Consider the following 26,753-nt stretch of genomic DNA (forward strand, 5'->3'; position numbering starts at 1 on the left):
ATGAAGCATATATTTATTGTCTGGACAACATATCAAAGCTTTTCAATACACATCAATTAGTAGATGTGCGTACAACTTATTAGAAAGCAATTTGGGTTTCCAGATTGCTATCTGGTGAAGCAAATTTCTCCCATTATCAGTCAACTTACTTAGTCTCTGAGCAGCCTCCAGGGCATCATTTGCAGAATCAGCTACAAAGAATCTCTGAACTGTAACCCCATGGTCTGCCATTATTTTTTTGCTTTGGTACTCCTGCAGGTTCAGCCATCGTCTAGGGGTTAAGTGAACAGCCTAGAAAAACGAGAGGGGAAAATAACATAATGCTCATTAAGAACAAACAGTTCATGAGACAGCCAAGTGAGCTCTTCCGCCTTACGGTCATCTCAAACCAGCAGTTAAACAACAGTTTCAGGGAAAAGGTAAAATACATATTGATTAACCCAAGTGCCTTTTCTTAACATTTGGGCATCCAAAGTACTCTGAAAGCTAAAGGTCTGTGTTTTGTTTTTGAAGCTACCCAAGACTCACTGGGTGTTCTTGGCTAGACAAAATGTCTTGCATTTAATTTCAACACAGACTGGCAAACTTGGCTTGAACAATGAAGTCTATTTATGTGGTTTTATGTGCCATAAAAACATTAACAGCCTGTTAACTTAAAACTTCACTGTTTCATATTAAGTTCCTTTATTTACACTAAATTTTATTTATTTGTTCCCCTATAAAATTCTAAGCATTTAGTACAGCATCTCCAAGAAGAAAAAACACTTGATGCGGAATTAGCATTATCTTGTATGAAAATATGTATTGACATATGTATTTTTGGTGGTTGGTTGAACTTCCAAGTATATTTTGTCAAGGATGCTAGCACAAGCACATCAGCCATGCAAGGCCAGTAACAGCTGGGAAAGAATTTACTTTCCATTCTCAGCTTGCCAGTTTAGATGCTTGTGTGTGCATACAGGTATAAATATATATTGTGAATACAAAGATATAGCAACCTTACACACACAAAAAGACAACATTTGCTTGTCTTGACAGTAAACATTGAATACAGACATTATAAAAGTCACAGGTTCATCACTGACAGATTTTAAGAAAGGACGCATTCTTCACACAGGATAAACTGTTACAGGCAAAAGCAATAGTTCAGGAGCTGTCACTAACTCCTGGCAATGGTATAATGGCAAAGGTGGAACTGACTCCTGCCAATGGTATAATCCCATTTTGGGGGCAGCAAAAGATGCTCTTCCCATATGGAGAGACAAAGTGTTGTGGGCTGTCTGCCAGTGGGACAATCGATTCTTGGTTTCTCCTGAAGTAAGGAGCACAGTATGAAAACTAGCACTATATATTTAGGTATCTTAGACATAGAGGATTATTTACTGTACTAATACTTTGACCTCTAACATCATGATACAAAAATATTACCTAATACAGCTTCATAGTGAAAACAAAAAAACCTCCATATTGAAATCTTTCAGTAATACAAACCCTCTTCACAATACTGGAGTTTTAAATGCTATGTTATATCAAAAGCAAGCCTCCATCTGTTCCCACTTGCTTTGAAACACAGCACAAAAGATTGATGCATAAAAAAATAAACCCCCCTCCTTCTGCAGCATATAACCACATGTTTTCTGCAAGTGACTCCCACAGAACTTAAACAGTTACAAATAGCTCAGAATGACACATTTTAAATACTTTTAACCATAACCTAGTTAAGATATTTTAGAATAATAAAATGACGTATTGCCAGTACGCCCTATGGCTATCTCCAATTCCACTATCATACAGGCACCTCAGTGCTTTACATTCCTCCATGTGAGTCACAAACACCGTATGCTTACATTTATGCAATGCCTTCAAGCATAGGGTCAAAATTTAAAGTCACTTTTATAATTGTTGACAAGTAATTTGTTTTCCTATCATAAATTCCCCTGTTAGGCTCTAACAGCTACTAATTCATGATCATTTCCACGAACGGATTAACACCAAGAGCCAAGAGGGACCCTGCAGGTCAATTCTAGCCTCATATTAAAAAAGACCAGATAATCCAACTAAAAGCTGGTGCTACAAGCCTTTCACTTCTATCAGGCTTTTAGCATGACTGGAGAAAATACCAGTTTTACCCTGACAATCATTAACCCTCTCATTTTCCTTTTTTTTCTCTAAAGACTACCTCATAACATTATTATTATGAGGACTTCAGAATACATCATTATTGATGCACGCACATAATCAATACATATACACACATGCACAATGAGAAGTACCACCTGAATCTGCACAGGCAGCCAAGGGTCTATCTATTACTGTGTTATGTGATCACTACCCTAAGACTAAAACACATTTCCAGAAAAGCTCTCCCCCTTTCAGCTGTAAGCAGCAGAAGAAAGAACAACCTAACAGCAATCAGAAGCCAACCACATTTGTGGAGGGAGGGAGACAAGGAAGGAGGAAAAAACAATAGCAATCTCTATCAGACTGACTGGCTTTCAGCCATTCTGCTCTAGTTAAAAATTGTATCTGATGTGCACACTCCACCCACCCCTCAAGGCCTGCAGCTACAACAGGAGCACATCTACAAAGAGATTTCTCAATGCATCTCCCTTGAGCAACAAGGAATTTCCCAATCTGGCTTTCAAGGTTCAGGAAAATAAGGTCACACCTTTAGTTAAAGCAGACCGACTTATGCCAAAACAAACCAACCCATCAATTCTACTTTAAATCTGAAAGGAAGAAACCTTGATTTAAATGATTATGTTCTAATTCTGAGTTTGTTCTTTCCAGAAGAAAGCCTAATTCTCCCTAACTGGAAGTTGATGTGAAATGAAGGATAACTCTATGCTAAGTTTGACAGCACTTTTTTTTCCTCATTTGTTATACGTTTATGAACCGCAGAGATACATTTATTTGTTCTTATATTCTTTAATCTTGTATTTACTAGAAGTCAAAACATATTTGAGACACATGTCAAACTGATCTTGGATAGAATTAAATAAAAGCAGAGAAAACAATGTTAAAGTTAATACATTAAATAAAAAGCTGAGTTCCAAGTTCTACTAAGGATTTCTCTTAGGTATAGGAGTATGTTTACTTACAGTTTCTTTTTCTTATGCCTAAATGTGTTTAATCACAACTGGTTTATATAATGATTTCTACAGCTCAGTAATACAGCTGACAAAATTTTGCTCTCTGGTTTTGTAATTTATAATAAGAGCAAGTCTTCAAAACAGCTTCTATTCATCATTTAGAATAGTAAATCAGTTTCACATGTATATATTAAGATGAGCTAAATAAAATAGAAAGAGAAAATATTCAAACAATTTATTCCAGGGAAGACTTCCTTTGCTGTTCCTTGACAAAAGTCTATTTCAACACAACTCATTTTCAAATGTTCTGCTAGGTAGAAATTAAGTAAAGGAACTTGCAATGCAGCACTGTGTGTCAACTGACATCTTCACCATTAGCTCAAACCAGCAAGGCCCAAATAATAAAATCCTTTAAGGACTCTCTTAAGTAATATGGACTGCAAAGGGTCACCACCTAATAAAGGCCACCAGTGATAACTAACAACATGTGACAAACAGAGAGCAGAGGCCACTGCAAGAAAAGCAACCAAAGCTCTGTTTGTTTTATGAAGGGAGGTCATCTCCAGTGCCACCCATCTGGTGTGCCGCACTCCAGTGTTAACTCAGCTCCAGCCTAGTTAATGAATAAAGCAAGCCTAACAGCTCCAACGGGAGCCTGCAGTGAACTCTGGTCCCAACCACCCTCTTGGCTGTTACAGAAGCTTTTGATATATATCAGTTTTACAACTTGAAAATATTAACTCAAACTGTTCCATTGGGATGCTCCAAATTATTGCTGAGATGTTAATCATATTGCATATACATACAGTGCATTTATATGTAAGCATGTGGAGATTGGTCTGTCCTCTTATATAAAGACAGTTAAGATACTAGCATAATTGGTATTAGGATAATTAATATTGGGATATTATGAGAATATTTACTTCATTAATTATGAACCAGGCAGGTCTCAAAAACACAGAAATGAAGGAAGAGAATAATTCGTTTGAAAGAAGGGTGATGAAACAAAGATCTGGCCAAGAACTGCTGGCACAGAAAAGCACAGCTTACAAACTTAAGGTTAGTAAACACGCATTTTTTCTCCTCTCCCATTGGTGACCATCTTTCTGAGTGCCAGCTGAAGACTTTCAATCAAGACCTTCCACAACAGACAAACTCCTGGTCGTGAACAACCTCCCCAATAAAATGAATTAGTACAGCCTACCACTGTATACAGGAGTACAGTGAATTTAGAAACCAGCTGTGACAAAGTCTGTATTAGAAGCTCTGCAGAGCAAGAACATGAAGACCTTGCTTTAAAGCACTCACAGTACACACACCATATGTCTTCAGAAGAGTGGGCAAAATAAAGCAGTTACAAGAGATGAAATAAAGCAAAAGCTCTGAATCTGTGGAGACAACTACTCTTTCAAGACCATCTTAAAAAATCAAAACAGTTGCAAACATATGCATTTTAGACTTAAGGCACACACACAAAAAAAGGGACCACAAGATGTTAGAAATGGGAGTAAACAGATGATTCTCTGAACTAATTCCCAACTCAATTATATCTGGGTTGCAATAAATCTGTACCTGAACGATTTAAAAAGGGACAGCAGTAAAAAGAACTGGATGAAGAAGTACAAGAATCTTGAAAAATCTTTGAGGGATGAAGTTCCCAAACCTCCCAAATTCATTTATACCAAGCGCTCACAATAATTTCAGGTGGGCTTCAAAGAGCATAAATTTGTTGGGCATCATAAATCACCACACATCCTACAGATTAAATATACAGCTGAGACTGACCATAACAGTGCCACTTCACAAAGGTCCAGCCCTAAGACAGCCTAGGCAAGAGTCTTAGGAAGTTTTGAAAGAAAGCTGTCTCCCATAAGCAGCCATAATCCATCCTTTCCCCTGAAACTTATTAGGAGGACACTTTAACACCGTACACCAGTGTCATGTGTCTTTGTATTAACTCTTTATTTTCCCATTCTGAAGCATTATTCTTGTCAACTATTTCACAGCTCTCAGCAGCATTAAACAGCACTGCTGGTTTCACCAGTGCAGTCCTGTCCTGCATGAAAAGACAGACTGAATAATTTGGTCACAAATTACCATCAGAAAAATAATTTCAATCTGAAAGGTGCTGGGGGGGAAGCAAGTAAAAGGGAAGTTAAGCACACAGAAGCAAAAGCTACCTTTTAAGGATTTCTGTTCATTATTGATTCTTGCCACCTTCTATTCCCAGCTTATTCCCTCCTTTAATACTTTTTATTTCCTCTCCCTACATACTAGTGGGAAAACCATGATGGAAAACACCATACATATCTCAAATCCTCCCATGAAGCTTTGTCTGCAGTTGAAACACGGTATGTTCCAACAGTTTAGACATGTCTGTGGTTCATCTGTTTGTTTCTTGCAAGATTGCACTGGAGTACAAGGAGTATATTCTGCCCTGACAGCCTCAGAAGAGGATGCTGGAAACACCTGGACTTCAGTAAAACCTGCCTATGTGACATCCCACATTTCATCTTCATAAGACAATAGGCAAGAACGAGTAAATTTTCAGTTGGTGGCATTTTTCTGTTATCTTAAGACATTTTTCTCTACCAACAAAAACAGTTTTAAAACATCTTACTAAACTGACACACATCATCACTGTATACCCCTTAACCTTGAATAATAACTTGTCAAGCTCTGAACAGCCCAAAGGGCTGTGGGGTTTAAATACATTTTTCTAAACCTTTTTTTTAGTGGCATTTTATTTCTATGCATGTTAGCTACAGTTGCTATAACAAAGGAAAACTTAAAATCACTCCAGTGAGCCTAAATGAAAATTCAGACACTATGTTTTCAAGGAATGGAATAAAGAAAAATCTCAAACTAAAGAATTTAGTCATTTGAAAGAAAATTCTTATTTAAAGGCTAAAATAAATATTCATGGCTTTGCTGAAGACTTCCAACAGACCTTCTATTACCACAAGAAAAAAGAAACAGCTTTCATGTGCACTCTTTATATGTGTTGTGTATTGATATACACATTGCAGCTGGAGAGCAGCTCTTGCTTGAGATTCAGATGTGCCAGGTAAGTTGAAAGCTTTGGGGTTTGTTCTTTATTTTAAATCACAAATAAGCTTTAAGAATAAACCATAAATAAGCTTTAAGAATAAACCATAAATAAGCTTCAAGAATAAACCATAAATAAGCTTTAAGAATAAATCATAAAAAATCATAAAACCAGTATCACTAGTAACTTATAATTTATTATTTAATCAAGTTTTAAAGAGAAATTAAATTCTTCTTAATAAGATATTTCTTAAGATTAAATTTCTAACATAAGTACTTATCAAAGAGAGAAAATATACTTAAATAGGACTCTATTACAACTGATAACATTTCCTTAGAGCCGGAATCAGCATCAAGAATCCCCAAATCCAAGTAAGTGGACTGAAAGGCCTCAACTGAACAATAACATGAAGTGAGATGAAGGCGGGATTATTTAATCAAGTACAAGTTTCACACTGGATTCTGTCCTGCTGGTTAGAATTATGTGACGTTTTCCAAAATCACAAAGATATCACTGGGGTTCAGCTCTAATCCCCCTTCCCTTCTCCAGCCCCCAAGATATGTTACCCATCAGAATCATACTAATATAGATCAAAAGTCAGTAGAGTGACGAGGATTTCAGGAAACTACTGTTATTAGCAATTGTGTATTTGATTCTGAACAAGCCTTATGTTCAATGTACTACTTCATGTAACTAGATACCATGTTTGGTCCAATTACGTATGTACAGTGTCATTAAAATGAGCGGCATGTGCATCAATAAATCAAATCTCTTTTTTTTCAGCATCTTAACAAAGCCAGGTATTGCATAACTGTATCAGTGGTTTATTGACTATTGCTGGAGAAAAAGCTGATCGTTCATGTAACCTGCATAATCTCTTATTTACTGCCTTTCTGTCCATTCTTTTAACATAAAATGCTAAGCACTTTGCACAAATAATGCATTTAAAGAGTAGCTGTATTATTCTTCTGCTACTCAGTTTGACAATTTTTAAGCTGTCACATGGCCACAGAAAATAATCTGCACTATTTGAATAATAATATGGGCTAAACGACAGCAACACAGTTAAACAGGAGTAGAACTACAAGTACATTTTATAGCAGAAATCTACTTCGACACAAGAAAAAAAAGAACAACATCAAACAGATTTAGAAAAACACTGCAAAGAAATGTCTTTGTCCTTATGTATGCAGCATTAACTACTCTGATGTGCAACATCTTTCAGATGACCCAGGAGGAATCTTTTGAGCGCTTCCTTTTGAAAGAAGAAAAACACACACACATAAACCCAGGAGAAACTGTCTTAACCTATTCACCAAGAAGGTTACAAACTGCATGTTAAGTACTTCAACAAAACTGCTCAGAAATAAATGTTCCATATAACCACAAAAAAGAGCAGTAACAATAACTGCAAGCTTCATCCAAGCAGCTACTGCTTATTTCTTAACTGAACATATATGCTAAGCATTAGCTCAGTATAATCGTTTTTCACTCTTTGGCCTGCCTGCCTGGTAAAGCTTCTAAGGTTGGCTCAAAGACGGATGATTTCATATAAATATTGATGTACAGCATGTATGCATCAGGTACCAAGCAGTGTCACAGGTAAGATAAACAGACAAGATAAGCAGACAAGCTTTAATAAACAAACGAGCAGAAAACACCACAGTGACATGTACCCACATGAAAAAAATCAGTGGCTTTTTGAAGCCGATCCAGTGGCTGTGTCAGTAGAAAAACTGAAGCTTACACTAGGAACATCATTAGCCAGCAGTATTACCAGCACTGTAACTTCACAATTTACCTTTCAACTCATTAAGTTATTACTAGAAGAAAGTATTCTTCCAAATAGCAAAATAAAATCATTTTTTAATATATTACAAGGGCTGAAGAGGGGCTCTCGCAGGCAGATGCCACCACCTGGAGAATTCTAACTGTTAAGCACCACATAGTCTTTTTAAACATGAATGAACCACTCCACTTTCTTCTGTAACAAGCGTATGAAGAAACTGTTAAAAAGAAGAACTAAAAGGTCAAGACTGACAAACAACTGAAGAATCAAATTACAGTCTCTATCACAAGCAAGACCTTTTGGTCTTAAAAGAACTAGCTTCAAAAAATTTTGTGCCATTTCATGCCCAATTCCATATGGAATTACCTTGGCTAAGCATCCACAACTAAGTATTTGTCCATATTGAGTTCACTAATCATGTTCAGACAATTTCACTTAAAAAAAAAACATACCACCTATTTTCTCTTAGCAAGTCTCTTCAGGTCAAATCCGTACTTTTGGAAAAATGCCAAATAATTCTAGCTGAGGAAAGGGAATCCAGTGATAATCAGCACTATTAAAGAAAACAAATCCAACAACAAAAACACCACTAAGCAAATTTCTGGGATAACTGAACATCCGTTGACACATCCACATAGTTTGAACAGCTCTACTGTTTACATAAACCCAGCTTAATGCATTTTACCGCATGACTGTTCAAAGGAAGATATACTCAGTGACATCCAACATTCCCTTTCCATTCATAGTATAAATGGAAGCCAGTATTAACATGAAACAAAGACAGATCTCTTAAAAGCACCTGAAAGTAAAGCTGGTCAAATAAGTGCATACCACTTTCTTCCCACTCTGCTGCTCCACTGAAGTAATGTAGCTGTAACTATGCTAATAGACTGTGCCAGCTCATCTCTGTATGAATGCAAATTACGTGTCAAATGTTTACAGTACCAAGTTGTATACATATGGTCTATATTGTAATGGTTATACTGGAAATAAGTCAATTAGGGAGAAAACCCGTGGTGTCTATGGGAAGATCGTTTAGATGGGTTTTGTATCCAAAATAAAATTGTTTAGTGTATCCTACATAAAAGAATCTAACCAAAACAAAGTATCTATTTTCTCACTCAACGCATTCTACAGTATTCCAGCTCATTCAATCTGTGCACTCTGACCTGCAATAGAATTCCAAGAGAGCACATGAAAGAAAATAGATACACAAAGATGACAGTAATGAAACGGCATACCATTCATCAGTATAAGGAATAAACCTTTATTGTATTTATTGACATACAGCTCCTGTAATTGACAAAGTTGCAGTACAAGTTCCTATCAAAAGGGAACCATCGAAAATACAACTAAATGGCAAACCTTCCTATAAACCGTTGCAGGTACAGGAACATTTTATTAGGTCATATACTTGAAATGCACCACATAACCCACTGCAAACAAACTAACACACTTACTTCAGTTTACTGGCAGTGCTGATGTAAACAGTAAGTATCCACAGAGTTAGTCTAACAAGAAACAAAAATTTGCAAGAAACAGCACTAAACAGAAAAAGTTTACCACTAATCTAAGTCATGGAAAGCAAACACAGAGATTACTACATTTTGTTCAGTATGAAAGCAAGTATTTCAAGCATTTAAAAAAATTGAAAGACTTATGGTAAGACTCATCAGCTGTAAGATCTGTCACACTACATCAAACCACGCATCCCCTTCTATGCAGAGATGATTAATGCCACATCCCTATGGGTATATTATGAAAAACAGGACACCAAACGTCCTGTCTGCTACCACAAACCAGTAATTTTAATCTTCCAAAGCAGGATTTAGCATCCAGAGCATCCTACTTAAAAGCCACAGAAGAAACCATCTTCCTTCAACATCTCAAATTGCCCACTTTAGACTGGATACAATATTGCAGGGCGGTCCCTTTGGCATCAGCAGAGCCCAGCAGCTTCATCCAGTACTGAGCGCTATGATTGACCCACACTTCTGTGATACATTTATAAAGGAGAAAACTGATTCTGTGAGCTATTTTAGGAAAAAGACTTGAATATTCTCCTGACAAAAACAGAGTTTCCACGCTTTTGTCCACAGCAGTTAGGAACTGCTTATTTCTGCCGGTTTGTATCAAAACACTGTACACAGACTAGCTTTTAAAAAACAACATTTGATTTCAAGATCTTCCACAGGTACGGCTGAGGATCATTGATCTTAAGGTCCTTTCCAATCCTAACTATTCTACGATTCTATTTATTCCTTCAAATGCAAATTAATTTTAAATGAATTAAAACAAGGGCAACACACAAACTAGTTAACAGTTACATGCCTTTTAGTTCCAAGTTTATTACTTAAACTACAGCATACAAAATATCTTGAGCAGTGAAATGCAGTATGTCTTGGAGAAAAAAAAAGTATCACATTCCCAGTTCTTTAAAGGCTACGGCATTTTGATCAATAAACTGTAGCGGCAAGTTACTGTTTTATACCACTGCACCATATACTCACTTTTCAGAACAAGTGAGATCTGTTGCTGCAATTGTTAAGGTTTATGTAACATCCAACTTCAAAAAAAATTATACAAAAAACAATCCCCAACCATGAAATATGCCACTACATCATTGTTTACTAAAGATAGACAGCATGTTCTGGTGGGTAATCATTACTATTCCCAACAGCTATACGTTTCTTTGAAACAAGATGGCTATGTTAAATAACTTAATGATTTTCTTCAGATGCAGAAAAATAAAAAGTAGAACTGGGGCCTTGCTTATAAAAGGAGCACACAGTTAATATTATTAGGATTTTTACTGTTATATTGGTTATGAAAATTAGACTCAGACAAACAGCTGAAAGGATGACCAAGAGCTTGGAAAGTATAAGTTTTGCTTAACTACGCAAACTTCAACAACTTCAAAAGCATGAAACAGGCATCCGTTTCTGCTCAGAAGTCCACCTTACTGAAAACCTACCCATTATGTCAAGTGAGCAAACCCAGATAGCCCTGCCAAAATTAAATCCTAAACTGGACTGAAGGAGAGGCAGATCATCCATAGGCAGCTTGGTGACATTTTGACAGCAGCACATTCGAGCAATCGACCAACTGCTCCCCACTTGCTTCTGCAGTCCAGCAAAGCTAGTGCTGTGTTACATCAGTCTGCCTTGTGCAGTCTCCTAAACAAAGCTGAAACCAGTTTAGATTTCACCACCACTCTCCCACATATTGCTGATATCACAATATCACATATTGTGATAGCCATTCACATGGCTATATAAAAACCTAAACCAGCCAAGTGCTTTGTATTACTTGAAACCAAGAAGCCAAGGTACTACAGGGCTCTGGTTTCCCATTTCCGCTCAGATGACCCAGAGGCAAGCTGCCAACACGGTTCCCCGGCTGCTCCCTCATATGTCCTCCCTCATGGTCCCCAACCCTCAAGCGGAGCTAACCCAGCAGAAAGCTGCTTTTGCTGCTGACTCCACAACTCAGCCCATGAGGGGACCAGGTAAGGATGAGAACCAGTACAAGACACACCAGCAATGCTGCGATGAGGGCAGGACCACTGCTTCTGACCACAGCCTGCCCTTACCCAGAGGCTGCAGAGACATCAGACTGTGCTGCCTGTGGCAAACCAAGCCTGGGGTAGACAACATGAAGCCACATGCTCAATGGGGCATTTCCTTCTAAAGCAATTACTCAAATTCACTGCAATTCATTGTAGAAAACAGCAATGCTCCAGAAGAGCTCTAGTTCAGAAGTCTACAGTTTAAAACATTTTTAATTTTTTTTATTCCTATATTATTTGTGTCTCCATTTTAATTCTAGTTTATGCAATCAAAACAAATGCTTAGTTAAATCTTCCCCTGAAGACTTACACATAGTTCAAGGAAAAAACAATTTCTCTTGTCATGTTGCAAGGTTCTTTTAATAGGAGCCACTGCAAAACACAGATAGGAAGGCAGGAATCACAGTGCATCACAGCAGGAAACATCAAGATGGTGACAAACATCAAAGAAATGAGTTTTCTTGAATAGTAATATGTCAATTTTAGAAAAGGAAGAGAAAGTACTTTTCTTCCATCGCCAGGCAGCAGCGATTATTCTAATGCAACATAATAAGGCAAGGATATAAACTACAGATTACCTGCCTGTACATAACAGAGCATACCAAAAACTCATACATGCCAGTTGACATCACTTGTCTGTAGAGAAGTAGGCAGTCACCAATTACTAACTGAATGAGAATCTGTTTAATGATTATGCTAATTTTACTGAACTCTTGTTAGACAGATATGCAGGCAGTATTGATGAGTTCCATAAGGCTTTATAAGTATGGCTGAACTGCTTCAAAACAAATTAAACCAGAACATATTGTACACTATTTAAAGGAATACTAAAAGCCAATGGTGAATGAATCCTCAGGATGAGCTCTCTGAAGAAAGCACAAGTTTTCAGAACTGTAAAGACCTACAAACACACTGCTGCAGCAGAAAGCATCACACTTATTCACACAGGAACATGCACCCAGGGATTCTTACCTACAAACACAGGTGACAGAAAGTGCCCACCTGGCATACAAGTGTTAGCACTTTACAAACCCTTGCAGAGGCACATGCTGAATTGGGCATGTGTTAACATAGGTCTGCTCTAAGAGGTAGAGACTGAGAAACTGTTCAAGAGGACACACCAACTCCACAGCTCACCTGAGCAGACGCTGAAGAGCTTGGATTAGAGACACTGAAGAATATGCTACATTGCTATTTCTACACAACCACCTATTGTACCCTTTTGTTGTTACTAATAAATTCTAACCTATCTACAGGAATAGTATAGTAAAAGACTGTCCATCTGCAGATTTAGTGCACCGCAACATGGCCCTGAAAACAAAAGCAGCTATTAAACCTTCAACTTGTAATTTCTCCTCGCTTGTGCTAGGGCTGCATCTAAGTTCTCTTTTTATCTCTTCAGATTTTTAAGTTCCTAAATTAAGAAGAAAATACAATTTGGTTTGGGGTTATTTTTTCACTCAAGAAGAATCACTACAAGCAATATCTGTCAATTTGTAATCATTTATTCATACACAATTTACATGAGAAACAATATTACTTTCTCTTCCAAAATCAGGTCTTGCCAAAGGAGTTTTATTTCAATATTGTCATAGACATGAACTGCAACTGATTTCAAATAAATAACTGTAAAAATACTCTGTATATGATATGACCATATAAGCCATACTTCTGCTTTTTAAGGAGAAAATACAGAGACAGAAGAGACTGCAGCGGGATGCACTTCTAGTCAGAATCAGGTCTGACATTCATGTGTAATACAGGCCACTTCAAAGAAGCAAGATCCTACAGAAACCATTTAGAAAAATAACAGTTTCAGCCTCAACCTGAACAGCCTACCCTGAATGTTAAAATTAACCTGGGAGAGTGAATGATTTAACTAAAGAAATAAAGCTACTGGAACTGACCCCAAAGTCAAGTCATGAATCAAACTCCCTCATCCTCCCCAGATTTCCTCACTGAAGTGGGTGAACCTTCCTAAAACTCGCGCACCAGCTGAACTGCCAACTTTGCAAGATAACTGGATCTAAAAATATGTGGCTCCATTGGAGCTTTTTAAGATTAAAATGCAAATGCTATAACTGGGGGAACTGAACATTTCATCCACTACCCACTACCTCAAAATTAATTCATTAATACTCAAGAGGATCGACTTCCTCCACACCTCTAAACCAACATTCCTGCCACTAAAAACTGTATTTAACTGTAATAACATATTAACCAATATGCTATTTGTAAACATATAATGATACTTCAACACCCTTCCTTATTTTTGATTCAGCGTTTTCCTTCCTCTCTCAGTGGTGGAATCCCTCGTCAGGGAAAGAGGAACGTCAGGAGCACGTCCATCAGTTCTGAATTGGCTTGATGCTGTCAAGGATTTCTTTGCTTTATTTATCTCTTTCATTAAAACCTACCTTCTAAATATTTCCACAGTAACTCCAACATGAAATGGTACAATTCTGCTGCGCTTTAACAAATGGAACAGAAATAGAAAGGGACTCCAGAAGACAGCACTAGGCTCACATATTATACATGGTTCTGAAACAAAGGTTTACAAAGCCATATTGATTGATTAAAAAAAAAGGAACAGTATCTATCCAAGAACCTTTCCCTTTCACCTAAGCGACAGCAATATGCACATGAAAAACACTAAGTTTTAGAAGCACCTCAGTTATGTCTTGGATATTTCACACTATCGCAGATAAAACAGTAAGGATTATTTAAGCTTTGCTAGTATCTTAGTAAATGTGCTCAGGGTGGAAGTGGGACTGAAAATCCTGCACTGCTATTTTAACAAAACTCTTAGCAGTTCTGAATGTTCCTGCTAGCTGTCTACTGCAAGAAACCCTTTTACTTCAAGAGTTCCCGAACATCTCACCCCATAGGGTTCTGTCCTACTGTGTTCTTTTGATTTTATCTTGTACTCTTCCTTGTCCTTTTATAATCAGTCTGACTGCAAACTGATTGATCCCAAGCTTAACCTCTGCACTCCCTCAGAGATGATGCAGCATGGTGTGATGTTCCTATACTGCAGAAGTTATCTGGGTCATTAGCTCACGGAAAAAAACAGAAACTACACAATTCTGTTCCAATTTGCCTTTAAATCACATTTATAAACTCAGCTTTCCGATTTATCCGTTTACTGCTCATGCAAGGAAGCAGAGAAAAGAATGAACTTGAAGCAAGTCCTTCACTCATTGCAGATTTAAAGTCTCCAGTAATGATTATAGACTTATTTACAGCTTGCTTACACACAGGGATTTTGACAGCTATTCCATAAATACACTTTCCTACGCACTAAGCTCCATTGTAAACTACCAGGAACATGCACCGGGTCATACTTGAGCTCCTTCTGTCATCCTTATTCTCCTTATCTCAGAAAGCCAGAATCTGAGCCCACATCCTTGTGCACCACAAGGCAGATCCTACCAGCTACCACCTGGATGATCTTTTTGGGTATTTGTGGATATGGTTTTGTGAGGACTACAGTGCTCAAAAGAGAAGATGGTAGAAGAATGTTGTCTTGAACAGTAAGAACCTGACCTCAATATCCCATTTCCCACACCTTCCCAGCCTATTGTTCAGCAGTTGTTTCAGTCAGGCTGCTAAGGACCAGCCGCCAAATTAAGCGGGACTTAGCCAAATCCCCGACAACCTGCATCCTGCCGTTCCACCCAGAGGAGTATCAAGGGCTCTATTTACATGCAAACACCAAAATATAAATCCCTGCAAATTAAGGTACAGCACACTTCTGACGCTGGGAAGTTCCCTGATGCATTCTGCTTAGCATTTAAAGGCTGACTGAGCAGAGCCGGGTCTACTCCAATCCCACTAATGTTCGTTCACCTGAGCAGTGCAAACCCGGCCAAAACACTGCAGGCTTCTTATTCCATGTGATTACAGGAAAACTTTCTGGTTGGGACAACATGCGTAAGGTCACATAACAAACAGGATGTCAAGTAAACAGAGCAGCCTGCACAAACACAGCTGCTAGTCCCCTCAAAGTGGCAAACACCCCCCACTTAATTCAGAAAGCAACTGCAAAACTCTTTCCCCTAGCATTCTTTAACTAAACTTCAGCAGAATAAAACAGTATTAAAAATGCTTATTGTACATCCATAGGTGCCCCAAAAGCTTTATACTTCAGAAATCAATTTTCAAAGCCTTTGCTTGGGTAAAGGAAACAAGAGTACGAATTCACAGATTCTGCCTTTGTCAGTGTGCTAGCCACCAGTAGCTCTGCTTTGCATTAGTAATTAATTTTAGTCAAATTATGTTCATTTTGCTTATTTAAAACTTCAAAGCGTTAGGAAAAGCATACTTTCCTGACCTAAAAAGTAAGGGCTTTGAAGTATCTGATGAAAATAAACTCTCTACCATACACAACTGAATAATCAGCTGCAGAAAATACCATAATACATTCCCTGCCTTCGCAAATGAAAAGAGATTGTTAGTGATATGCACCATGCATTCAGAGAGTGAAATGAGCTAACTTCTCCACATAAATCAGAAATATGCTCTTATTTTAAGTATCTAGAGGGGAAATTAATAATTTTGTTCTCATTTGAAAAAGTGTTTAACTTCATCATTTTTTACAGGATTAAAATTTTACTTTTATGCAACTGTGAAGAAATGCTTCATATATTATATACAACCAGGAAAAAATAATTCTTAAAATATTTTACCACCAACCTCTGCTTTTCAGAGTAACCCCACTATCAATATGTGTAAACTGCATCCTAATTTAAGCTTCCTGAATCATTAGGAAACTCAAAACATGGTCAACAGCTGGATCAGAAATGCTTCTGAGTTCCTGTCTCAAGTAAACGTATCTATCAGAGCAGCATTTCATGCCTAACATACCCTGGACAAATACTTTTTCAAGTGGTAGGAGTTACAGAGTTTTAAGAAAAACAGCAATAAAATGCCAATTTGGACAGTCTGAGCTCCATTTGTCATCACAGAGAAGCAAATAAGAAACATAATCACAGTTTTTTTATTCCATCTCTTTAATACTTGAAGTCAAATCATGATAATTTCCATGCTACCTAATTATGTCATCACAGAAGATTATGAATTTGAGCTCTAAGCAGCATAGCACTCCCAAGCCACAAAAATGCAAATGCCCACAGCACTGGAATAAAGAAATACAGAAAGTATCTACAGAAACAGTTCCACTGCATGCCCAAGTCACAGCTGGTGACAGAATGGACTTAACAGGTGCTATCCCGAAGCACGCAAAAAATACTACTCGCATGCAATTTTTGTTTAAATCTGAATGCTTCCCACCTTTTATTGTTAATAAATCTTGCTTTTAATTCAACCATTTGATTTAAACTGACATGAAGCAATCTCAAAGTAACAGACATACAGGAGGAAGACAGCCTTCTGGCTGCTTGGGCAGAGCTAGGGAGAAACCAGAAACCCCCACAGAATAACTGATGAAAGTATGCCTTTAATAGGACGTGGAAAGTCATGAACTTTTTTCCTTCCTTTGCAGGTAATTTCTTTATTAAATAATTTCTCCATTATTCACACTGGAAATTCCCCCTGCTGCCATGCTCAAATCTCAAAGCAAGCCTAGGACACTATGAGCAGCATCGTATCTCAATCATCAAAGACTGTGACCTTAAAGAGGATTTCTGCATTCCTAACATCACCAATCAAACGCTTCCAGGAAATAACAGCCTATTTCAAGTCATCTCTAAAACAAAGCAATCTCTGATTTCTTGCTGTCTGGAAATACGGGCACACCCACTGCCTGTGCTCGGCCATGAGGAATGACTGAGACTTGCCGACGTGGAAGCTGGGCATACAGTAAAAGGTAATCAGTGAGCAAAGTGAGTAGGGGAGAGCAATCCTTCATCAGACGCATGTTCATCAAGTAGCTCTTTAAAAACACTACCTGCCTGCCAGATGATAACATTAATCAGGCACCAGCAAAGCCAATGCCAACACAAAATGGCTACTCGTAAGGACAGCAAAGTAATGAACAAAGCCTTCAGCCGCCAGCAGAAATCCAGTCTGTGACCAGCCAGAACCCCCTGCACAAGGTGGGAAATGACAGCTCTGCAGGGTCAGAAACCCTCAAGTGCTCCTCCTGGCCCTGGGCTCCTCTGTGGCAAACACTAAGCAGGGCATCCCATCTCCACTTGAAACCTCCCACTTCTATAGGAATGACCTATAGAAAAATGGCCTATAGAAAAATATCCTAGGCAACTAGCTGTGATGGATGTTTTTTCACAATATCTCTGTTACTAGACCTTTAAAGGAATAAGATGTCTTGCCGAGGTCAAGGACGTAAGAACATGCATTTTACTTTTTAATCACAAAATCTCATTTTATTTCACTCGACAGATACATGGTGTGGGATGAGACACCTCTGCACCAGTAGAAGAAAACACCGGAAAATGGCCAGACATTACAATTCATTGACTGTAACAGACTGCAAGACCACAGAGAACTTAAAACTCCTCATTTCCCATCTGACAGACTGAAACCCCTGCCATATTTTTGTCACCTTGGATAGACTATCAGGAAGCCAAAAGATTCTGAAAATAGACTGACCAAAATAACCTCTCCATTACTTCTACAGAGAGGAAAAAAAGTCAGACTATGTATAGTTCTGAATGGCACTGATAAACTCAGTATAACATACGGCCTGACTATACGGAGGGAGAAGGAATCCAATGGAACAGAATGTCCAAGCCAAAAGGATGATGGCATTAATTCACTGAATAAGGATACTGGAAATATTCCCAGCCTTGTTCCTAGTGCCTTATTACAACCCATGCTGCATCCATCAAGATATACAACATCCACTGCATTCCCTCACTACAAAGCCAGTCATTACACCAGAGAAGGCTATCAGATCAGCCAAGCACTTCCCCTTTATAAATTCAGGCTTCCCCAGTCTTCACACTCCCAGACAGCTCTCCTTTGTTTCTATGTGTGATGTCCAGTAGTGCATCCTGTTTTCAGCTCTTCAGTCATCTGCCCTGGGAAGTTGTTATCAACAGTCTCCAGTAACCTCCTGGATTACTTGATTACTTGTTCCCTGTTGCAGCACCATCACTCCAGCAAATACTGGAGCAAATTAAGCCCCCCTTGAGGGCCATGGTGTGCTATCATGAAGCTTTCTACAGTCATCTGAAGCTTCATCTGGTTCTTGCTGATCAACCTGTCTGTAGCAGACATGTACAATAATACTTGTGTGCCCTCTAATCCTGACCTCAGACTCTCAGCTGGGTCATCAACCCTCCCTAAATAGAGCTCCATGTGTTCCAGCTGCTCTCCCACATAACCTTTCACATCATGCTTAAAGTAAGCTCTAAGTATCGGTTCTTTTATTCCCCAAATTTATGGCGTTACTTTAGACTACTTTAATCCGAGCCATTTAACTGAAAAACAAATGCAGACTGAAACTCTGCATGAAAGAATTCAATTAAATAGATTCACTGTTTCCAATATGCTTGGAGTGGCAGAGTTGAAGAAGCTAGAAAATTTAAGGGGAAATAAATTTCTCATGCCATCTTCAGACCATTAGCAAGGAGTATGTTGACAATAAAAAGTATATGGTTGCTTTTAATGGCCCTTTCATCTATAATTATCATAAATATATATATCTTTTACCTATGTCTATCATTGTTATCTTTAATTTGCACATAAAACTTCTCCTACAACTGGAATTTCCCAGACATTTTTATACCACCTTTTTTCCTTTTTGCACAAGGCAACAACTGCTTTCTTGGCTGCCACTAAATTAGCAGATGTCAAATTAAACTGCTCTTTTGTCCACAGATCCCTCACAGGAAGATCTCAAAAGAATGATGAAGTTCCACTCGTAATCTGTGCCTGGTTTTCAGTTTGCAGCTTCGTATTTTTTGGCCAAAAGTCTTGGACAAGCAAACCTAGCAACCATGATCAAAAATCTCACTTAATTCTCCATAACTGACTATTCCTACAAAACTTTTGCATCTTACAAATAATTTAAGTGGACAAGACTTAAGACACCAAAGGTAAAGCAACTACAGTAAGAATGATTCTCTCTCCTCCTGACCCAAATTGAGATGATGGTCATTGCTTATCTTCCTCAGGGCCTATCTACTCCTGTAATACCTTGCCATTTTTCATCTTCCCCAGTTACTGTTACGAACTTGCTTATTGTTCCTAAAGTATTTCAAAAGCACACTGTACAAATGGGTGGTTAAAGTTCTGCTACCAATGCTCCCAAAACAGCTATCCATTTTCAGACAAACCAAATTTCCATCTACAGTTTAATCATTAAAAAGAAAATAAAAAATAACCCTTTTGTTCCAAACTAAATTACTGTCCCCAGAGGTATTCTGCCTATTCCACCTTCCTTAAGACAAACAGCCAAATATATTAACTCCAAACGCCTAGGCACTTTATATAGTCACATCATCACCCTAAGAACACAGAAAGCATACTGTGAAGTTGCAACATTTATAATGACTCTTCTATAGCCTAATTTAGCTGATAAAGACGTACACATAACCTTTGGTCCTTCACTTGCAAAGAACACGAAGCTATGGTGCTTTTTATTGCAAAAGAGCCAAAACCCAAAATCCAAATACTTAATTATACAAAGATACAAATGGTAGAGGCAAATTTCAACTACTTTGCTCTCTAGGGCCGATCAATAAAGCTCTATGCAGCAAAACCAAAATGCTGTTCCAAACACCCCTTAGGGCTGGAGTATATGCACCAAGTTGCTGCTTTCCATCTTTTTAACTAGCTGCAGGCAGCATGCTCTAAGAAAGGAATCTTTCCCTCAAAGCCTTGTTGCTCAAAGTGTAACGGAGGCATGAATTTCCACAGCTGAAGAACAGTTTCTTAACTCAGGCAAAAGATGCGACCTTTGTGCTGTTCTTTAAATATGGCTGATGCAGGCTGGTATTTTTTCAGGAGCTTAATCTAATGGTAAGATAATAATGAAAACCAACACCTCACACAGAAAGATTCTGAGAGAAAAGGGGGATGTGAAGTCATCACATCCTTACAATGCCTTAAAATCTGTAATTGTCCATCTCCCCCGAAACAACACCTGGTACCACCGGGGACCAAAGTGACGGTCACTTGGCCATGTCACAGGCCAACCCCATCAGTTACCTCCAGCTTTCCAGATGCTTCCCATTGTCTAAGCCATCAAAACCACCCAGAAATAAGAGGCTCAGATCTGATTCAGTGACCACACAACATGTCCCAGGGCACACACCCTGTACGTACAGCCACTAACACCGTGGACACCCACAGAAATAAAACATGCAATTAAATTTGGGGATACAGACTCTTGTAGTTTAGGAAACCCATGAGCAAGCAGAAAGAGACCAGAGACATGGAATTAAAAAAACCCAAACAACATTACGTCTAAATCTGCTCAACAAACCAGCACCTTTTAAACAAACAAGACAAAAAAAGTGAAACTCAAGAACTTTCATTTACTGAATATATTTTGTGCTGTCAGTATAAAATATTAACTGGAGATACAAAAAAGTGTTCCAACAAGTAAGTGCAAATACTTGCTGGTTTTTCAATTCCTGCACAGTCAACATTTAGCCACTAATTATACAAGAATATCATGAAGGCTTCAGCATACAGTTTAGAATCTGTTTTAAGTATCGTTCATGCAACAGAGACTTCGACAGCATCTATTCAACAGCACAGCATCACTCCACTATTAAGGAATTTTTCACAACAGTCAATCTTAATTTCTCTTCATTTCATAGGTACTCCTGCTGTGTTATCTAGTTAAAGTAAGATCAGTAGCCAGTTATTAATTATGGATCAATGTTTAATTACCAGCTCCAAAGTTACTGTCATAATCAGTTGCACAGATAACATGATTTCAATGTCCTGCGTTTTATTAAAATGCTATGGAGTGGGGTAGAGCTGAGGATACAGCAAACTGATTCACAGATGGCTATAAATTGGCTTTCTCAGTAGAGACTATTAAAGAAGGGAATTTTCTAGAGAAAATCCCTAGGGTACATGCTCATGCTGCAGATTAGAGTCTCAAATATGCTCAGAAAGACTGCGTGGTCAACAGCAACAGAAAGAAAATAAGTCTATCAGTTGGGGTTAAGTCATCCTGGAACTGGAACTGTGAGAGAGTCCCCAAAAATAAGGAGGGGGAGAATCATATCTCTAAGCACTATATGAATACATTTCCATTTTTGCTGAAAATGAATCTTCCAAACAGGAGGGGGGAAAATACAGCAGAGAAATCATTCACTTCTAAGAAACAACCAAATCCCAAGTGTTTCTAAACCCTCATCTCACTTTGCTATTTTCCCAAAAGAGCCTCAACATCTTCACACATTCTTCATAGCATCCTTGTTGGCAGCCATCAGCCAGAAAGACCAAATGAAAGCGTGAAAAAAAAAAAACAACCAAACCAACAGAAATAAAAAACCTGCCACATGCACTGACAACATTCCAGAGAAAAATGGGAGGAAACAATCACTCAGATACCAGTAAAGAAAACACAGAGCTTGTCAACTGACAATTTACATAGTGCCTCAGGAGGCAGATCAATGAAAAAAAAACATTTGCGTTTACAGCAAAAACTTTAATAAATACTAAATATACCCAAGCAAGGTAAGAAGTCTCTTCGGGGGAACTGCTTGGGAGTTCAGATGGAGGGCCAGGTGGAAGAGTTTACTTATCCACAGCCAGGTTTAAGAGTGCAGGTGCTGCGGCTAAGGCTGTCTCTTCTTACCTCATTAGCCCTACCCCCTGATTATAACTACATGAGGTACAAAGAAAGATACATAACTACAGCAGAGCTTTTCTACTTCAAGATAAATCAGTGAGTATCTGTGCCAGAGACAGGTTGCTCCCAAGGCAGAAGTTCCATCAGTATAAAACTAACTGAAAAAAAATAATTAAAAATAAAAATCACAGTCTGGGTTATATTTGTTCTCATTCCCTTCTTTAATTTCAAAAAAGCATCCAATAACCATGCGTTTAATGGAACTGCCAGGGAGGAGTGGGACAAACATCTGCTCCTCTTTGGCATTTCAGTTTTGTCTAGAGTTTGAAGAGAGCTTTCCAGTCATTTGGTTTAAGTACCTGTAGAAAAAACTGTCTGTGAAAGTCTGTAGGCTTAAGTATTTCCTGCCTCTGAATGTGAAATCCTAAAAATGATAGCAAAACTGTCAACCAGAAAAATCCAAACAGGGAAACAGTCTGAACCTTCAAGAAACTTTCAAGAACTTAACACAAAGCCAAGAAAAAGTAAGACTTGGGCACTGAAGTAGCTTCTGAAATACTGAATTAAAAGTTATTTTCAGTAATGCTTTCTGTTGCATGGAAGATCATTAAATTCCCAGCTGATAGCTTCTTAATAAAGACAGAACTTTCTCTGTTCAGTATTAATGAGGCTTTTTAGGTACCCAAGCCTAGGAATAAAACGCATCTGCAGTGAGCAACCTTGTACAGATTGCTGTTTTTAACATATATAGCATGCAGCAGATTTTGTGACAGGAATATTGTTTAATTCAATCTTCCCCCCTCTTTTCTTTAAAAAGAACTTTTAACACCCATGAAATTTGGAAATGTTTCAGCAGGACTGAGGGCAGTTTTGAAGGCCAGGACAGGGTCACACAACGCAGCAGCGATCTGCTCACTTAGGAAACTGAAGAGTTACCTTAAGCATTTTTTCTTCTATGATTCTGATTTAATTGTTCCTCATTTATATTCATCGCTGAAATCATCTGCATCTGAAGCTGTTCTGAACACACAGCATTCTCCCAAAGGGCCCGATCCAACTCCCATTCAAATAAACAGCCTTCAATGGAGCCTATTTGTTGCTAGCCAACAAGATTGAATTCTGCGGCAGTGGTCCCCGAAGCGTTTGTCACAGCTCTTTACAAATATTGCTCCAGTAAGAACAGGTCTAAATACGCTTGTCCACATGCACCGCAGACAACTGAAATCTACCTTTTATCTTCTTGAAACACTTGGTCAGATTTAAACTCCAAAAGCACAAGGAACTGAATCTATCAATATTAAAAAGAGTAAAAAATGTCCAACAGTTATAAAATGGTAAAGAGCCAACGGGAAAGCAGAAGGACAATAAAATATTTTCATGTGATAGGTTCAAGTACCATTTATTCCACCCCTAAAATTAAGTTACACAGAAGAATGTTTTGTGTGTAGATTATAATGATAGCATACAACCAACTTCTCAAAAAGCTTGTTTCAACACAGCTACGAACAATATCAACATAAATAATAATAAATTAATAAGAATTATAGAAGAAATTTTGAATAATAAAAAATTTGAATAAGAAATTTTGCAACAGGTAAAGTGTGGAAATGCCAACAGTAAGTCATGAAGATTATGAGGAAAGATTTTAAATCTCAGCAAGCATCTACTCACACAGGGTTACCAAAACAACAAAGGCATAAATTTCTTGATTATACCCTCACCATACGGAAAGCCCCCATTTGTGAAAAGAACAATGTGGCAGGCTTTGAGGACAGGTTTTCCCAGTTTATGGTAAATAAATAAACAGTGGAACTTCTGGTCTGAGTTAAATAGGGAATGATACAAGTGAGAAAAACTCTTCCAGTGAAAGGACTCTCCTACTCTTCAGATGCTTTACCCTATTTTGTAGGACAGAAAACCAGACTCTGGCTGATGAATTTATTTGTAGTTTGAAATCAGACAGTGCAAGATTAGGACATTATTTAGACGGGAACTGTATAATATAACACTGCAAAAATTAAGACTTTTCTACAGCAAAGTGTTATACTTTGAATTTAAGATCCTGATTTGTTGTTATACAGTATTGTATATACTGTATAACAACACTGTATATATATTGTATATATACTGTACAACTGTATAATTGTATATATGTACTGTATAACTGTTGTTACACAGTAGTCTACCTGGAAAGCACAGATCTTGGGAGATGCTCTCAGAATCTGTCAGCATTCAGAAACAGAATAATAAAATGTGATTTATAATACAAGTTCAATACCTGTATTTCACAAACAGCACACAAAAGAAAAATGAAGTTTTTTAAAAAGTTGGCCAGCTTAATATCCCAAGAATATTCTTCAGAATCTGAGCTGATACCCAGTGATTTCAATGGGGTGCCTTATGGGTTCACTCCATGCTTTGCGAGACGACAGAATAGAGCATGAACTCCCGATTCCCACCTGCACCTCAAATCCCCACTGCAGTGCCAGGTAAAGACTGAGTTTGGAACTGAGCTCAACCAAAGCACCTTCCATGCATCACTCTGAGATGACTGCTCAGACAGCACTCCACACTCAAGCCATACAAAATCCCCCCCCATCAGAGCCCTACAAGAACAGCAGGGTCACATACAAATCCAGGGAGGTTACTTCTGAATTCACTCTTGTAAGATCGGTGTCACTTAAACCATGATGGCAGGAATGCACCTTCAACCATGTAATGTATACGCACCAAACTCTATTGGGGCTGATAGGCTTGCTTATCAACATAAACAGAGTTAAGTATGTATGCATACAGACAAATGTATGCATATGCACATTTATGTGTATGGATATATACATAAATACACACACTCTCCCTCTGTGTGTATATTAAACTGACACGCACTAAACGAACTAATCAATTGCACCAAACTGCCAAATACCATTCTCACTATTAAAAAAGGAAAGTTGGGCACAAAAGATTTGATTTAAAACCGAGCTAGCTAACATCCTCCAGGTTAAAAGATAAAGCGCACCAAAGGAGATGCACAATGCAAGTTGTGCTTGGCAGCAAGAGCAGGCTTTACCCAACAGTCGTCCCATGCAGCCACACACCGGCAGCAGTGCCTGCAGAGCAGAACCAGCCAGAAACACGCCTTGTTTGCTCCAAAGGCTTTTGCTTCTGGGAAAATACTTATGCTTAGAAGCATTAAGGAAAGCAGATTCTCCTGCAGCTGCTGATCTGATAAAAAGACAATATAAAGAGGCTGGTTGCCAAAGGCACTACAGCTAAAATGTCCATATCTCATTTTACCACAGCTTATCTGCTTTTGAGGTGAATAAAGAACTGGTATACCATGGGAGAGAGCTTGAGCACGAGCTCTTCAAGGCCCATTTACTCTTTCCCATCACACTTCTGAGATTCAAGACCACCGGGAAGACAGAGTGATGCCTGGCCTTTCTGGGTGAGCAAAACTGTGTTCCAACACTCCAGCCTGACCTCAGCCACCTCTACAGTGCTGCCACCCGGACCGTGGTTAACTAAACGCTATCATATAACACACGGCATCCCCTGTTTCTGCTGCTGCAATAATCAAACGTGCTCTCAGTTTCAGGGGCAGGGAGGCTTTCAGAGCTGGCGTTTCGGGTCACGCTTTGGCCAGACCTGGCACCGGCCCTGCCCCGACCCGTCGGGCAACAGGCGCGATCGGCTGGGGGCCGCCCGGTCCGGTTATCTCCGCCGCCAAGCGCACAGCGCGGCTCCGGGCTCAGCGCATCCTCCAGGCAATACTCCCGCACAACAGCCCGAGCTCCACGACGGCGGACAGCGAAAGGGCTTCCTCCCGCTGCGAGCCGCGCACAGGGGAGGCTGCGAGTGGGGGGAGCCCCACCGGCCGCGCGGAAAGAGCGGCTTCGGGGCGGCGGAAAGCAGCGGCTGAGGGGCCGAGGAGCTGGGTGGCTTCCGAGAGGCTTCCCAGCGCTCCTGCTGCGCTCCCACCGCCCTCCCTCGGCACCTGGGCCAGGAACAGGGCCGGCGGGATGCGGCGGCCGGGGCCGGGCTCACTCACCGGGAAGCTGCCCCGCAGGCGGGCGGATCTCAGGACCAGGTCCCGCAGCACAGCCCCCGCCTGCCCAGCCAGCGGAGCCGCCATCTTAACCGCGCCGCGTGCTCCCCCGGCGGCCGCTGTCTCCGCCCTGCCCCGCTCTCCGGGCGGAAGCTCGGCGGGGCCTCGAGGCGCCCGGCCCGCTGCAGGGGAGGAGAGGGGCCGGGCGGTCAGAGGTGGGGTCCCGTGAGGACAGCCTGGGGTAGGGTGTGTGGGCGAGCCGGCGAGAGGGAAGGATGTGGGGGTGACCGCGCTGAGCGCGTGTGGGTGCGGGCACAGCAGTGGACAGCGATGTGCGGAGGGGATGGGTAGCGTGAGGTGAAAGCTTTGAACTGCTGGAGGCACTGCTTTGGCTAGTTTGCGTTCTTTCTTCCTTTTTGTTTTTCATGACTAAAAGCCCTTTTTCATTTAATAGGAAATGTTAAATTAACCC

The 26,753-nt window shown here is 39.4% G+C and overlaps 1 protein-coding gene across 1 annotated transcript in view; it reads right to left on the bottom strand.

Annotated features, from left to right (window-relative positions):
- Positions 1–26,448, bottom strand: part of SUCLG2 (succinate-CoA ligase GDP-forming subunit beta) — a 125,186-nt gene extending 98,738 nt beyond the window's left edge. Inside the window, exons 1-2 of the mRNA XM_057422907.1 lie at positions 26,285–26,448; positions 150–291 (exon numbers count right to left, since the gene is read on the bottom strand). Of these exons, the coding sequence (XP_057278890.1) occupies positions 150–291; positions 26,285–26,368 (226 nt within the window). The 5' untranslated portion in view covers positions 26,369–26,448. The remainder of the gene's footprint in view (positions 1–149; positions 292–26,284) is intronic.
- Between the last annotated feature and the right edge of the window lie 305 nt (positions 26,449–26,753).

This window comes from Pezoporus wallicus, unplaced genomic scaffold, assembly GCF_028554395.1.
Source record: "Pezoporus wallicus isolate ANWC-B61680 ecotype Strahan unplaced genomic scaffold, APGP_CSIRO_Pwel_v1 contig_7073, whole genome shotgun sequence".
NCBI classification, from domain to species: domain Eukaryota; kingdom Metazoa; phylum Chordata; class Aves; order Psittaciformes; family Psittacidae; genus Pezoporus; species Pezoporus wallicus.